Source organism: Balaenoptera physalus (assembly GCF_965194825.1).
Source record: "Balaenoptera physalus genome assembly, chromosome: 4".
In the NCBI taxonomy this organism is placed as follows: Eukaryota; Metazoa; Chordata; class Mammalia; order Artiodactyla; family Balaenopteridae; genus Balaenoptera; species Balaenoptera physalus.
Genome location: NC_138891.1, coordinates 62,132,478 through 62,148,385, shown reverse-complemented (window position 1 = coordinate 62,148,385; position 15,908 = coordinate 62,132,478). Strand labels below are relative to the sequence as shown.

Here is a 15,908-nt window from a genome sequence, read left to right as displayed (position 1 = left end):
AGTGTTTTTTAGTGTGAAGTAGAGCTCCTCACATAACATGGATGCGCCCATCAACACCCTTTAACCCATTAAATATAACTTAACTCATCACCTAACAGCGTAATGTAGAGAAGGAATTATTTTCAAGCAAACACTGGTTCTCCCCGCATCCCATGCTGCTATCCCTTCCAACTTTTTTTTTTTTTTTAATTTATTTTTCACTTCCTTCCAACTTCTTTTATTCACCACTCCTTGTGGCCTACTTTGTTGTATCCTCTGTACCTGCAGCAACTTCCTTGGTCCTGGAGACTAAAGACAGAGCGCCAGAGATGCTCAGATTCCCTTGGGTTACCCATGATTTATTGTTGAGTTAGCTCCTCCTCTCTTTTTCTATTCTGTGATCAAATTTCTGACTAGCTAGACACCTAGGTACTTCACTGTATCATAGAATCTGGGCACGGGGGGGACGCTGACAGATTCATCCTGGCTGCCACACGCGTGCACCCCTGCTTCAGCATCCCTGCGGAGTTGTTGCCCAGCCTCCTAACACCTCAGGAAGCTGGAAATTCATAATGAAAATTCGTTAGTTAATTACAGTTTCAGTCAGTTCTCCGTTAAGAAGTTCTTCCCTCTAAATTGGCAAAATCTGAGCTCTCCCAAATTTGCGCCATAATGTTTCCTCAGGCTATCTCTGATCTTTGGAGCAAACAGTAAAAGAAAAAATTGAATCCATTTATCCCTTCATTATTATTAGGATTATTATATTATTATAGGATCCTGTTATTGGGATCTTTAATTTCTAGATTCATTCAAGAAAGTTACATTGAAAGCTTAAAATATATAACTGTATTTGGAGATTTGTGCTCTGTCCTCATTTGGTCCTTTTACATTAAATAAATGCATCTAACTATACCCCATCTGGTATTCCTAAGCCTGGACTTAGCATTTTTAGAATGGAGTGTCCTCTTACTCTCACTTTCCTTTTTAAAATTTATAACCAGCACAGTGAGGAGTTTCAGAATAAATTGCTTCAATTTAGCTACTCTGTAGCTCCTGGATATTGTCTAACAGAGGGCGAACACACAAATGTCTGGGGTGGACCAGTAACAGAGAAGAGTAAAAGAGGCCAGGTAAAAGAAAAATAGTGAGTAGTGAGGATTCGGGTGACCTGGAATGCGTTTGTCCTGTCAAAAAAGGTGACCACTGTGCAGTTTACGTCACCAGAGGATGAGAGTTGAGGCTGCAAATATTCTGATTTTCAAGAGAAACTGGGATTTTTTTCATATAAAATTTCCTGAGCCGTAGATGAGTGTCTAATTTAAATTTAAAGCAATGAGGGGGCTTCCCTGGTGGTCCAGTGGTTAAGAATCTGCCTTCCAATTCAGGGGACATGGGTTCGATCCCTGGTCAGGGGACTAAGATCCCACATGCCACAGGGCAACTAAGCCTGCGTGCTGCAACTACTGAGCCCACGCGCCACAACTAGAGAGCCCGCATACTGCAACTACAGAACCTATGCACTCTGGAGCCCACGAGCCACAACTACTGAGCCCGCACGCTCTGGAGCCCACGTGCCACAGCTAGAGAGAAGCCCGCGTGCCGCAGTGAAGGATCCCACGTGCCGCCACTAAGACCCAAGGCAGGCAAAAATAAATAAATAAATATTTAAAAAAAGAAAAAAAATAGCTTTAAAAAAATTTTTTTTAAATAAATTTAAAGCAGTGAATAGAACAAAGAAAACACATTTGAGCTGCCAATATAGGACCTCTTACGTTTTCTTTTGTTAGTAAGCTTTTTTTTTTTTTAATTTTATTTATTTATTTATTTATTTATTTATTTATTTATTTATTTTTATGGCTGTGTTGGGTCTTCGTTTCTGTGCGAGGGCTTTCTCCAGTTGCGGCAAGCGGGGGCCACTCTTATTGTGGTGTGCGGGCCTCTCACTATCGCGGCCTCTCTTGTTGCGGAGCACAGGCTCCAGACGCGCAGGCTCAGCAATTGTGGCTCACGGGCCCAGTTGCTCCGCGGCATGTGGGATCGTCCCAGACCAGGGCTCGAACCCGTGTCCCCTGCGTTGGCAGGCAGACTCTCAACCACTGTGCCACCAGGGAAGCCCCTGTTAGTAAGCTTGATGTTCATTAATTTGTTGTTGAATTTTAAATTTTTTCTAGATCAATACTCTCCTTTTGTATCCAGCAGTGGAAGAAGACTGAATATCTGTTACACGAGAAACATGACTCTTAGGGATGGTAAAAACAGTAAGTAATGTTTTATTAAAAGAGGAATGTGCTTCATAGAAATATAGCACATTTACCTGAAAAAAAAGGATTCAGTCTGGCCACTATCAATTACATTTTTTAAGATCCCTAGCCTAAACATTGGAAGGAAGCATGCTAAAATAATAGAAATGATTGGCTCGGGGTGGTAGAGTTAATGGTTTTTTTTTTCTTTTTTACCCTTTTTCTATATTTGGTAAATATTTTTAAAATATGTCATAAAACATACATAGCAAAATGGCTGAAATGAAATATGACAAAACATTAGTGAGATTACCGTTGGATGGTGGGATTTGAGGCAGTCTTTTTTCTGCCTCTTCTTTGTACTTTCTTTGCTTTGCAGTTTTTCTTCAGTGAGCATGTATGACTTTTAAAGAAGAAAAGCAGCGTTAATGAAGGGGAGTCACTGTTTTACCCACCTATTGGTGGTGAAACTGAGGCATGGGAGGTGCAGTAAAACTTACTCAAGGCTAGTAAGTGGCAGAGCCAAGATTGACACCCAGTCTTTCTGACCTTGGCCCCTGTGCTATTTCCACCACTTTTCCAGTGGAAAATTGAGTTTTGATTGCAAACTAATTTGAATAGGCTCAGGAGGGGGCCTGATTTATTGTAACTTAAGTCAGGAAGGGCTGAAACCTAAGCCAGAAGGTGGTTTATAAACTGATGGCTGGAACAGTGTATCAGAGGAATCAGAATCCTGTGATAGCAGGTGGCTGTATCCCTCTTGCTGCAGGACAGTTTGCCTGGCAAGCCAGATGGGTGTAGAGTCAGGGCTGGGAGGACTGGATGACCTTAAATGTGAGGTGTCAATGAACTGTGCTAACTCCATTATCAGAATGTGCCTACATTCTACATGTAGAACAGAATGCTCCTGCCAGCTCATCACAGCGCCCTCTGCCCCAGACAGAGTGGGATTTTCTGTACCTCAACTCTGTGTAGATATCCAGTCACTTATTAAAAGATTCTTTGTTCACAGAAGTTGATTGGGTTATAGCTCTTTAGGTATTTTTTTCACTCTGAACCTAGATGGTCATTGCCCTAAGTGCCTTGAGTACATGGAAAGAAAGTTTGCAAACATCCCTTATAAAGTAGCATTCTGCAAATGGTTAACCTATCCATTTTATACTGGTGTATTTATTCATTTCATCCTAAAAAGCAGCCTCCAAAATCTGGGAGTATCTTACTCGAGACTCCTATATGCTGAGCACAAGTATCAGCAGCAAAGTTTCAGAGACCTCTTCAACCTAAACTAAACAGAAAGATCACATGTGTGATTGTAATTCAGATGAGCCAACTGTAATTTGGCATAGATCTTCACTAAGGCTCTGAGCAGTGTTTTGAATTATGCTGCATTTTTGGGGATTTTGTTTTTTTAAGTTTTAAAGTAAATAAATATATAATTGAAAAACCAATATGCATGCTGTTCACTACATCCTTTTGGTAGTATTTTTCAACAATAATCCAGGTCTGAATATAACAGCTTTCAGAATGTTATGGTGAGTCTCTAATATATGCTAATCAGTAGTGACCATGGTTGAATAAGAGAGTGCTCCAAACAGGAAGTCTAAGGGCCCAGAAGCATTTGTGAATCTAAAGTAGAACCAACTCCTAATGTTCTCAGTAAGAATGACCCAGCATTTTAAATATTCAGGGCTTGAAAAATAATCTTCCTTTGTTACTATGACCATGTTTCACAGAACCCTGCCCTACCCTCAATAATAATGGCTAAGATTTACTGAGTGTTTGGTATATATCAGACACTTTGTTAAGCACGTTCCATGGATTATTTCATTTGCATTTTCAGAATAGGCCAATGAGATCAGTGTTATTATTAGTGTCAATTTTATAAATTGAGAACCAAGTCTTAGAGAGATTAATAGTTTTCTTGAAGTCACACCAAAACTAATTGGTGGAGCCAGAATTTGAACCCATGCTCCAGGGTACATGTGCTTACCTAACACTGCACCATGCTAAACTTATATACTTTATTAAGTATGTAAGAGGATATTAAACATATATTAAATTTATAAGAGGATGTTTAAGGTTCTCTTGTGGGGGTCAAGAGATACCTAGAGGAGGGAGGAACAAATTCAGTTACCCTATAATATATAAAGGAATTTAGAGTTTTCCTGACAATGTCTTTACTATGATTCTTTTTTTTTAATTTTTAAAAAATTTATTTATTTTATTTTTTTATTTTTGGCTGCATTGGGTCTTCGTTGCTGCGTGCGGGCTTTCTCTAGTTGCGGCGAGCAGGGGCTACTCTTTGTTGTGGTGCGTGGGCTTCTCATTGCGGTAACTTCTCTTGTTGCAGAGCATGGGCTCTAGGTGCGCGGGCTTCAGTAGTTGCAGCATGCGGACTCAGTATTTGCGGCACGGCCCTAGAGCGCGGAGGCTTCGGTAGTTGTGGTGCGTGGGCTCAGTAGTTGCAGCGCATGGGCTCTACGGTGCGTGGGCTCAGTAATTGTGGCTCCTGGGCTCCAGAGCACAGGCTCAGTAGTTGTGGCGCACAGGCTTAGGTGCTCTGCGGTATGTGGGATCTTCCCGGACCAGCAATCAAACCCGTGTCCCCTGCATTGGCAGGCGGATTCTTAACCACTGAGCCGCCAGGGAAGTCCTTTACTATGATTCATTCGGCATTCATGTCAGTTAAATTCTTTTCATATCTTATAAATTGAAAGAAAACTGATCTGGCGTAATTGGATGTATTTTCTTATAAGAAAGTTTAAATATATTGGTAAGATATAGGGGGAAAGTTTCATTCATTCATACATTCAGTACAAAGTTTTTGAAAAAACAGATATTCTGAGTAATGTAAAGAAGAGAAAAAAAGATGTAAGAAATTTACCATTTGGCCAAGGAGAAGTGTATATGTTGGCAAGACGGATGGTGTAGTGGTTAATACTGCAGGCCCTGGAGTCAGACTGTATGGGTTGAATTCCGCTCCCCTCTTGTCTGTGACCCTTGGGCAAGTCACACTCTCTAAGCATCTAGTGTCCTCAGCCGTAAATGGGGATGGTGCTGGCAGTTACTTCCTTGGGTTGTCGAGTATATTAAATGAGGCAACACCTATAAAGCATTTAGCTCATTAGCATTTAGCTCATTGAATGACCTAGAGCAAGCAGTCAATAAACAATAGCTGTCATCATCATCATCATTATTATTAAATTATCCCCTTGCTACTATGAAAAGAACAAAATAGATATGTATGTCACATGTTAATTTTTAAAAGTTGGTTGCAGAACAATATTATAAGAATATCCTATTTTTATAAAAGAAAAATATAAATTTGTGCATTTGAAAAAATCTAAAAGGATTCACACATTAAATGTTTAATAGTAGTACATCTGGGCAATAGAGGGGACTTTTTAGTTTATGAACTTCAGTATTTAACTTTTGTGAATATTTTTATTTTTGCAATTTAAAAAAAATATTTTATTTTATTTAATTATTTATTATTTTTGGCTGCATTGGGTCTTTGTTGCTGCGCGTGAGCTTTTCTCTAGTTGTGGTGAGCGGGCTTCTCATTGCGGTGGCTTCTCTTGTTGCGGAGCACGGGCTCCAGGCGCATGGGCTTCAGTAGTTGTGGCGCACAGGCTTAGTTGCTCTGTGGCATGTGGGATCTTCCTGGACCAGGGCTCGAACCCGTGTCCCCTCCGTTGGCAGGCGGATTCTTAACCACTGTGCCACCAGGGAAGTCCTATTTTTGCAATTTTTAAAAACAACTGATAAAGAGAGAAATCACTGTCATATAAAACTGGATGAGGGGAGAATCATAATGGTGTTTTATATGCTGAAGTCTTAATGTTCAGAGGAGAGAATTCATTCCACCTAGACAGACTCTCCCCAAGGACAGCGAGTGAGCGTGATGTGTCGGTTGGTGTGGGTTAGGACCAGCAAAGTGTGAAGGAGGAGCATGAGCAAAGAGGCACAATTGTGGGGAAGGCTAGAGGCACATATGGAGAATATTAATTGGCCCATTTTCCCATTTGTTTGGAACACAGGGCTATGTAGAAGAATAGTGGGAAACAAGACTGGGAGTTCGGTGCCTTCCATACCAGGCCAAGTATTTTGAATGTGGTGGGGACATGCTAGGCAGCATCGGCTGGAACGGTTGAGACAGGAAGCAGGAAGTTTTGGAAGGACCTCTTTGGAGGCAGCCAGGCCAGAAGCTGTGGGACTGAATCAGAGTAGAGCGATGGGAATGGACAGGAGGAGGTGTAGAGGACAGGTCCTCCAGGGGAAGAATTTGGCAGCTTTGTGGTGACTCTTGGAGGTGGAAAACAAAGGAGAAGGAGAAGGCAAGAATGATAGGTTATAAACCTGGATGACAAGGAAAATGGTGTCAGTCATGGAGCTCACCGGTCAGGAGGGAAGGCAGGCGGACTGGGGAGGTGATTTGTTGGCTCCACCATGTTTATTTTAAAGTGCCAGTGGAGGATCCTGCTAAGAGTGACTAACTAGAGTTCTGGAGAAGGAGGGTCAAGGCTGGAAACAGATCTGAGCTGGCAGCATCAAGATGCTGGTTGATGTGTCAGGAGTAGATGAAATGACTTTGGTCTGCATTCTCTACCCCACGAAATTTCCATCTCCTAGGATAGTCTTTAACCTATTCTGTATTCACATAATGATATAAATATATTGTATATTATATTTGTATAGTCTGCACTTTCACATTTATTTAATCATTTACATTCTTATACCCAGTTGATGGGTCAGAATGGATCAGAAAAGCAAGATTTTAAATGACTCGGTCAAGATCACAGAAGTGATCATGCCACAGATGGCAGATTTGGGTCTTAAGCCAGAACTTCTCTTTTCCCAATTACTTACATTTTCTACTATGACACTACAGCCTTTCTTGTTGAGGGGAAAGTATCTGAAATATCCTATAAACTTAAAAGAGCTAAAACTCCAGTTTTAAAAAAGAAAAGTTTGAAATTCACCTTTATTGAAACCTGTCTGATTTTTAAATTTTTTTAATCTTTATTGTCAGGGAGTTAAAAGATGTTGATATCCCTAACAACTAGTTATCCTTAGGTTGAAAGTGAGGTTCTCAGAATCTCAGTTACTGAATAAGTGAATGTCTTCTAATTTTTCTTCAATTTCCCCCCTTTCTCCGTAAAGATGTAGCCATAGCTGTAACATATAACCGTGATGGGTCACATAGCATGCAGGTAAGCCTTTTTGGTTTTGTTCTACAGCTCAGAGCTGAATCTGATCTCTGTCATGCTAAGTAGAGTATTTTTTAACTCTCTACTTTCTCTTAAGCCATTGATTATTATGACTATAATTAGGAGAATGTCATGAGCTTTTATTTCAGACGAATTTGGAGAAATTACCCCCTATACATAGTTTCTGATTATTTATTCAGTTTGGCTGTGGGGTTCCTTAAGAATAAAAGATTGGTAAAAAAAATAATAATAATAGTTTTGAATCAGACATGTAACAAGCCCCTAAATTATGTGAATGTATTTATATCTAAAGTAGTAGTTCTCAAATTTTTTGGTCTCAAGACCTCTGTACACTCTTAGAAGTTATTGAGACTCCCCTAAGAGCTTTTGTTTGTATTAGTTACATCTATTAATATTTACCATTTAGAAAATTACACTGAGAAAAAAATTATTATTGTTTTAATGTACATTTTTAAAATATACATAATATATAATTTACCATTTTAACCATTTTTAAGTGTACAGTTTAGTGGCATTAAATACATTTACATTGTTGTGCAACCGTCACCACCATCCATCTGCAGAACTTTTCTCCTCTTCCAAAACAGAAACTCTGTACCCATTAAACAGTAAGAGCCCACTCCCACTTCTCCACCCACCCCTCCTCCAGCAATCACCATTCTACTTTCTGTCTCTGTGGATTTAACTACTCTAGGTACCTCATATAAGTGGAATCATTCAGCATTCCTCCTTTTGTAATTGGCTTATTTCACTTAGCATAATGTCTTTGAGGTCCTTCTGTTGTTGTAGCATATGTCCAAATTCCCTTCCTTTTTAAGGCTGAATAATATTCCATTGTATGTATACACCACACTTTATTTATCATCTTTCAATGGACACTTGGGTTGCTTCCACCTTTTCCCTATCGTGAATAATGCTGCTATGAACATCGGTATACAAATATCTCTTCGAGACCCTGATTTCAATTCTTTTAGGCATATACCCAAAGAAGTAGAATTGCTGGGTCATATGGTAATTCTCTTTTTAATTTTGGGGGGAACTACCATACTCTTTTCCATAGTGTCTGTACCATTTTACATTCCCACCAGCAGTGCACAAAGGATCCAATTTCTCCATATCCTTCCTTGCCAACAATTATATTCTGGTGGGTTTTTTTGTTTTGTTTTGTTGTTGTTGTTGTTGTTTTTCTTTTTTTAAATAAACCATCCTCATGTGTGGAAGTAGTATCTGACTGTGGTTTTGATTTGCATTTCCATAATGACTAATGAATGATGTTAAACATCTTTTCGTATGCTGATTGGCTATTTGTTTATCTTCTTTAGAGAAATGACTATTCAAATTATTTGCCTTTTTTTAAAAACCAGGTTGGGTTTTTTGTTGAGTTGCAGGATAAACGGAGAAAAGATTATTACAAGCACACATTCCATTAGCCATCAGAGCAAGAACATTATCACGTGTCCTGCAATCTCTAGAAAATTCCACTGTATACTTGAGAGAATGAGGGTAAAAAAAGACAAATAACATTATATTATTATGAAATTGTTTGACTTTGTGGAACTCCTAAAGGGGTTTTGGGGACCCCCAAGGGATCCACAGGTCATACTTTAAGAATCTCTAGTCAAAACTTTTATGATAGACCTCAATTTTTAAAAGTCCATTATATTGGCAAAATGAAATGCTAAAAGCGTTAAAAAACAGTATGAGAACTCAACCAAATTCCTATAGTAAGTATTCAGAGAATAGAATAAATCATTTTTAGTACGAGCTAAGAGATTTCAAATCCTGCAAAATGAATTTATCAATGATGTGCTTTAAATTACCCAACGCTTTGAGACACATTGGTTTTCTTTCTCTGAGATTCAGACAGATGATGGGAAATCTACTTACTTTAGTATGTGAGGGTTGCAATTCATATTGGTACCTCTGGTTTAGGAACCCCTTCTTATCCCTTGGTAAATGGTAAATTAAATTGCAGGTTTGTTCTAATCTGCTCATGGAACTACATTCACGAACTTAGAATGTGCTTCTGTAGATCTTTAAACAAAACTGTTCCCAATCTAACCTTTATGTCCTGAGAATTCCACAAACATTCAAATGGCTGTTTTAGTAGGTTACAAAGCAGAGTAAAATGTCATATTTTTTAACTTAGGATAGATGAGAACCATGTATAAATACTGCAGTGTGACCTATTTCACTTTAGCCTACATAATATATTTGAAAAGAATAGCCACAGGACTCTGACACTAATATGGGAATTGAAATGAAAAATAAAGAAAGAAGATTTAAATGAATTTTCTGTGTGTAAGGGAAATCTTTTTCTTGAGTGTGTATATGAGAAAACGTCCTTTTAAACAGAAAGGTTTCATGTCCTTTCGTCAGCTTCCTTGGAAGATTAAGTGTGAAATCTGTTCTTCGGTACTCTCTCTCTCAGAGTAAGAAAATTGTGGTCAATCTCCAGCTAATTTATCTTCTTAAATCATAACCGAAACCCATGAATTGGATCTATATGTTGGTGAAATCTATCTAATTATGGGGTTCTGGCTTTTTTCGTTACTAACTTTGGCACAGTAAAACTAAATTTGACTTTGGGTACTCAGAAATGAGTACTAACATGTAATATACTCAACTGAATTTTAATAATTTTGCTTACTTTGATCTGTATTTCTATTTCACTTTTTTATTGCTATTCTTAAATGAACCTTTATCTGTAGCAGTATGGTGCTATAGATATGTTCTATAACTTTTTTTTTCCTTTTAATTATCTTACTGCTGTTTCTTTCTAGAGTATTTTGTTTATGAATCTTAGGAGGAAATTTCCTACATGACTTTTAAAAAAAAATTTTACCTATTACCTTTTGAAACTTACTAGTAAAGAATTGATTTTGATTTTAATTCTGTAGGGTTGTTCATTTATTTTATTTTAAGGATCTTATTTTTCTGTTTTTTCAGATTGAAGATAAAACTTTCCATGTCCTTGGTGATCTTTGCAGTGAGGGAGACTGCACTTACCTGAAATCTTCTGTTAATGGAGTTGCTAGTAAAACTAAGCTGATTATCCTGGAAAACACTATTTACCTATTTTCCATGGTAGTGTCTTTTCTTTATAATAACACTGTTGGAGTTTGGGAGAAAATTGCTTGACCAGAGGTATTCCACTGAGATAGTAGAAAGATCCTGCTTCCTTCTCTCACTGCTGTGACCTTTTCTCTGTCTCCCTTTCAGTCTGTTTCTTTGTCACATTTCCACCTTCTCTATTTCTCCATTCATCCCTTTTGTTCTCACAGATTCTCACTGACAGACACATATCCATTTCTTCCTTTAATTCTCAAACACCCTTACCCACTTCTTGTCAGAGCGAATCTCCCTGCTCAGGGGGCAGTGTTCTCTCAGGGATTTGAGGCCCCTGAAAACTTCCCCCAATCACCATCCTCCTGGCACTGGGAATCCTGGGGACTTGGGAGGGTGACCATTGCAGGAGGAGTCTGTGGACCGGATACTCCTTATGGGGGAGGTGGGTGGGGTTAGTGGTGGTCTCGTGGCAGTCAAAGGATCGTTGGGGTAGGCTTGGCATGGATTTGTTTAGGAGCTTGTTAGGAGACCTTGGTGTTCTGCATGGGCAAAGAAAGGGAATGGATTATCAAATATACTGTGGCCTCTTCAGAGTCTTCTCACATTTGGGAACCATCTTCCAGACCACAGTCCTTTGTGATGAGATGCCTTTAGTATTCCAGTAATTAAACTACATATTTGGAGTCAAGGTTTATCTCATTTTACCCGGCATTTCTTGCCATAGTCAATGTGCTAGAACAATATGACAGCAGAGGCCGTAGAGTGGAGTGGTGAAGAGCATGGGTTCTGGAGTATGAAGCTGCTTGGGTTCAAATCCTGGCCCTGCCAGCATCTGCTTGACCTTGAGCAAGTTAAACTCTCTAGGCTTCAGTTCTCCCATCTATGAACAGAAATAAATAAATAACAGTACCCAACTCATAAGGCTGTTGGGATCATCAATGACATTATATATACATATAGTTGTTAAGAAGAGTTCCTGGCTTAGACTAAGCACCTTATAGTGGGGTTGCTACTAAAAATGGCTTCCAGACAGTGGTTGTCTTTTACCAACAGTTATATACTTTAATTCTTTTAATCCCCTGTGAGGCATGTATGCCATTACTTCTTTACAGTGGGAAACCAAGAGTGATGGGTTTAGTAATTTGCTCAAGGTACAAAGCTAGATTAGAACCCTGGTATTAAAGACGACTGATATTTAACAAATAGTTTGAAAATAATCATCACCTCAGGTCTATTAGTAAAACTACAGTGATCTTAATTTCATTTCTGATTTATGTTATAAATATATATCCCATAAATATCATTTCTATTTATAGGATGGAAGTATTCAGATTGGCATTCCAGTCCCCAGATACTTGTCTTCAGTGAGCTCAGAAGGAACCCAAGGAGGTGCCGTAGCTCCTATGACTGGAACTGTTGAAAAGGTAATGATGTGAACGTATGTAGAATGATGTACAATAAGTCCTAATAAATGTCTTTGTTGAACTTTGTTGTATATATTCTTTTTCCCCCCTCTCTAAATCTTGCTCATAGGAAAGCATCCATTTCAAGAAAACAAGAGGACCTATTATAGATTCAAGTTCGATATTACAGTGAAAATACCATTTACCTAATTTTTTTTTTTTTTTTTTAAGACTGTGTTGGGTCTTTGTTGCTGCACACTGGCTTTCTCTAGTTGCGGCAAGCAGGCGCTACTCTTTGTTGCGGTGCGCGGGCTTCTCATTGCAGTGGCTTCTCTTGTTATGGAGCACAGGCTCTAGGCACGCGGGCTTCAGTAGTTGCAGCACACGGGCTCAGTAGTTGCGGCGTGCAGGCCCTAGAGCCCACGGGCTTCACTGGATGATGCGTGCGGGCTTGGTAGTTGTGGCTCCCGGGCTCTAGAGCACAGGCTCAGTAGTTGTGGCGCACGGGCTTAGTTGCTCCGCGGCATGTGGGATCTTCTCAGACCAGGGATCGAACCCGTGTCCCCTGCATTGGCAGGCAGATTCTTAACCACTGCGCCACCAGGGAAGTTCCCATTTACCTAATTTATGATAAAGACTTCTTTGAAGTGGGAATTTCCATCAAAGTACAAATAATCAAGGTTGTCTTTATATGATTAAAATGGAACATTCACCAAGCATTATCCAAAATTTGAAAGGTATTGGTGAAGAACAATGTGGTTTGGTGTTGAATGCCACATATATTCAGAGTTGAGATCCATACTGATATAACTTCCAATGGTGGTAGATCGGTAGTCTCCTTTTGTATACTTACATATAGTAGAGTCCCCTTAAATGCATTTAAGTCATAAAAATTCAACTGTATGTTCTTGGTACCCATAAATAAAAGAAGAAAACAACTATTTAAATAGTGTGAGTGATTTCACCCACCATTCCTGTCTGGAAATGTTTGCCCCAGAAGGGCAACAGACTTGAGGGACGTGGACCTGCCTTTCGCTCATTCAGTCTCAGTTCCCACAGGCCTCTTGTAATATGGGAATTCCCTACTCAGGGTGTACTTTTTTTTTTTTTTTTTTTTTTTAGAAAGTACTTGAACTGCATTTTTTAATTTTTTAAATTTATTTTTATTTATTTATTTATGGCTGTGTTGGGTCTTCGTTTCTATGCGAGGGCTTTCTCTAGCTGTGGCAGGTGGGGGCCACTCTTCATTGCGGTGCACGGGCCTCTCACTATCGCGGCCTCTACTTCTTGCGGAGCGCAGGCTCAGCAGTTGTGGCTCACGGGCCTAGTTGCTCCGCGGCATGTGGGATCCTCCCAGACCAGGGCTCGAACCCGTGTCCCCTGCATTAGCAGGCAGACTCTCAACCACTGCGCCACCAGGGAAGCCCTCAGGGTGTACTTTTAAACATGCACTCTTTTCCCCCATAACTGACCTAAACCCAGATCATTGATTTCATTGCATGCTACTAAAGTTACCACCCAGCATTGGGTGATTGTGGGGCTCTCAGACATGTTTCTCATTTTTCACAGTTTTGACTGTACACATTGACTTTAGAACCTAACTCTACTGTGTGATGTTTCTGAAAACTACTTGATAACCATGTTAACCAAGAAGACAGTAAAACCATATGGGATATATGAGTTCATTTATACTTGAAAAAAGGAAAATAGAGATATTTTTCTGTATTGCCAGTAAGTTTAATTCTTTCACATGAAGATTGTCTATGCATTTACTACACAAGGCCCTAAAGACCTGAAACACTATCCTAAACAACCTAAAAACTAGAAAACCAGGCAAGACCCTCCACCCTGCCTATCGTGAAAACATTTAAGTGTAGTACAGGCATACAGCAGAGATATTGCAGGTTTGTTTCCAGACCACCACAGTACAGCAAGTCACATGAATTTCTCGGTTTCCCAGTGCATATAAAAGTTATGTTTAAACTACACTGTAGCCTGTTAAGTGTGCAATAGCAGTATGTCTTTAAAAAAATGTACATACCTTGATTAAAAAATACTTAGATATATGTATAACCGAATCACTTTGCTGTGTGTCTGAAACTAACACAACATTGTAATCAACTATACTCCAATATAAAATAAAAATTACAATAAAAAAACTGTATTGCTAAAAAATGCTAACCATCATCAGAACCCTCAGTGAGTCATAATCTTTTTACTGTAGAGGGTTTGAAATTTTGCAAGAATTACCAAAATGTGACACAGAGGCACAAAGTGAGCAAATGCTGTTGGGAAAATGGCACCCATAGACTTGCTTGATGAAGAGTTGCCACAAACCTTCAATTTCTTAACAAGAAAAAAAAAGCAATATCTGTGAGGCACAATAAAAGTGAAGAGCAATAAAACGAGGTGTGCCTGTAGTCAGTCCTTCCCTGTTGGTGATATGTCTTGTCTGTATATTCATGAAAACACAAAAGGATCTTGAAATACATTAAGTGTATTCATCTGATTCAAGGAAAACTCAATGGGTTGGGGGGCAGGGATGGGTAGCTAAGGAGTGCCCCCCACTGACTACAGTGCCCGCAATGCCAGACTGACCTATGGGTCTCTGATTTATGCCAGTATGTTTGTCTTTGGCGGACAAGACAACCACATAGACACATACTTCTGCTGTGTACGTTTATATACCAACTCTGTGGACCACAAAGGACCTCTGTGTTTTTAAATATTAACCTGTCACTCTGACTCTCTAGGTGTTTGTGAAAGCTGGAGACGAAGTAAAAGCTGGAGATTCTTTGATGGTTATGATCGCTATGAAGATGGAGGTAAGTGAAATCACGGGTTCACTTGCCAAATAAACTTTGGAAACTATCAGTCCCAATCATTCTTTTGTCTTATTTTGTAAATTAAGACCATTTTAAATACTAAGAACCATGGATTGATGAAGCATTAACTGCAGGAAACAAAACCAAACCATCCTTCTCTTACATTTTCATTTTAATTTTGTGAGATCGTGCCTGTCATTTGTGATTCTGAAATTATCAGTAGCTTAGATTCAGGCAGTAACCCAACAGAATATTAGCTACTGGTATTTTCTAAGGCCATACCTAGGATGCCAAATATCAGTATCAAAGTGAAAACCTCAATCAAGTTAAATTAGCTGTTTAGGTTTTTAGATGGTTAGAAATTGTAGGCCATTGGTTCTGAGCCCCGGTCACAAATTGCACCTAGGAAGCTTTTTGCAAAAGTACCTCCCAGACCAGCTGAACTGGGATTTCCTGTAGGGGAGCCCAAGGATCAGTAGTTTTTAAAAGTTTCCCAGGTGAGAGTCTACTGTGAAGCTTGAGCTGAGAATTACTAGCTAATGCAGAGCTTCCCAATTATTGACCAGGTGCATCAAGGTAGTGATTCCTCTCAATCCCCAAGCGCACCATAAAACTGTTATTATTTTCTCTGTGTGCTGTGATATGAGAAAGGTCGGGAAGCACCGACACATGACAAAACATCTAAATAATTGGCTTCATTTTTCACTTTTCGTGTTTCTTGACTTGGTGTGTGCTCAGCCCTCACTAGCATCACAGCCAGTGTTTGTCATGCCTTCTGTCTTTGCAGCATACCATAAAGGCCCCAAAGGATGGCACTATCAAGAAAGTGTTCTACGAAGAAGGTTCTCAGGCCAACAGACACGCTCCTTTAGTCGAGTTTGAGGAGGAAGAATCTGACAAAAGGGAAGCAGAATAAACTCCATTAAATAAGCGGCCAATTAAGCAGCCTCCTAAGTGTAGTATCTCTACACCAAAATGGGAAAGTGCCTTCCTGCTTTTCTCGGGGTCTGATGACCAGCACTTTTACTAAATGATTGTATGATTGCACTTAAAACCGTTCCGTATTTAAGAATCATGTACTTGGGTCACAAATACAATAAATTATCTCAAAATATTTCATACTAATAAAATTAAATTATACTTTTTTATTGGGAGACAATA

General features: G+C 39.3%; 1 protein-coding gene across 3 annotated transcripts in view; it reads left to right on the top strand.

Annotated features, from left to right (window-relative positions):
* The window catches only part of MCCC1 (methylcrotonyl-CoA carboxylase subunit 1), a 62,651-nt gene extending 46,743 nt beyond the window's left edge, over positions 1 to 15,908 (top strand). For 2 of the 3 annotated variants that reach the window (XM_082459963.1, XM_082459964.1), the window contains 6 exons: positions 2,151 to 2,237; positions 7,383 to 7,432; positions 10,400 to 10,537; positions 11,836 to 11,943; positions 14,676 to 14,747; positions 15,535 to 15,908. In XM_082459963.1, coding sequence (XP_082316089.1) covers positions 2,151 to 2,237; positions 7,383 to 7,432; positions 10,400 to 10,537; positions 11,836 to 11,943; positions 14,676 to 14,747; positions 15,535 to 15,663 — 584 coding nt within the window. In that variant the 3' untranslated portion in view covers positions 15,664 to 15,908. The remainder of the gene's footprint in view (positions 1 to 2,150; positions 2,238 to 7,382; positions 7,433 to 10,399; positions 10,538 to 11,835; positions 11,944 to 14,675; positions 14,748 to 15,534) is intronic. The other variant, XR_014262989.1, reaches the window with a different exon arrangement.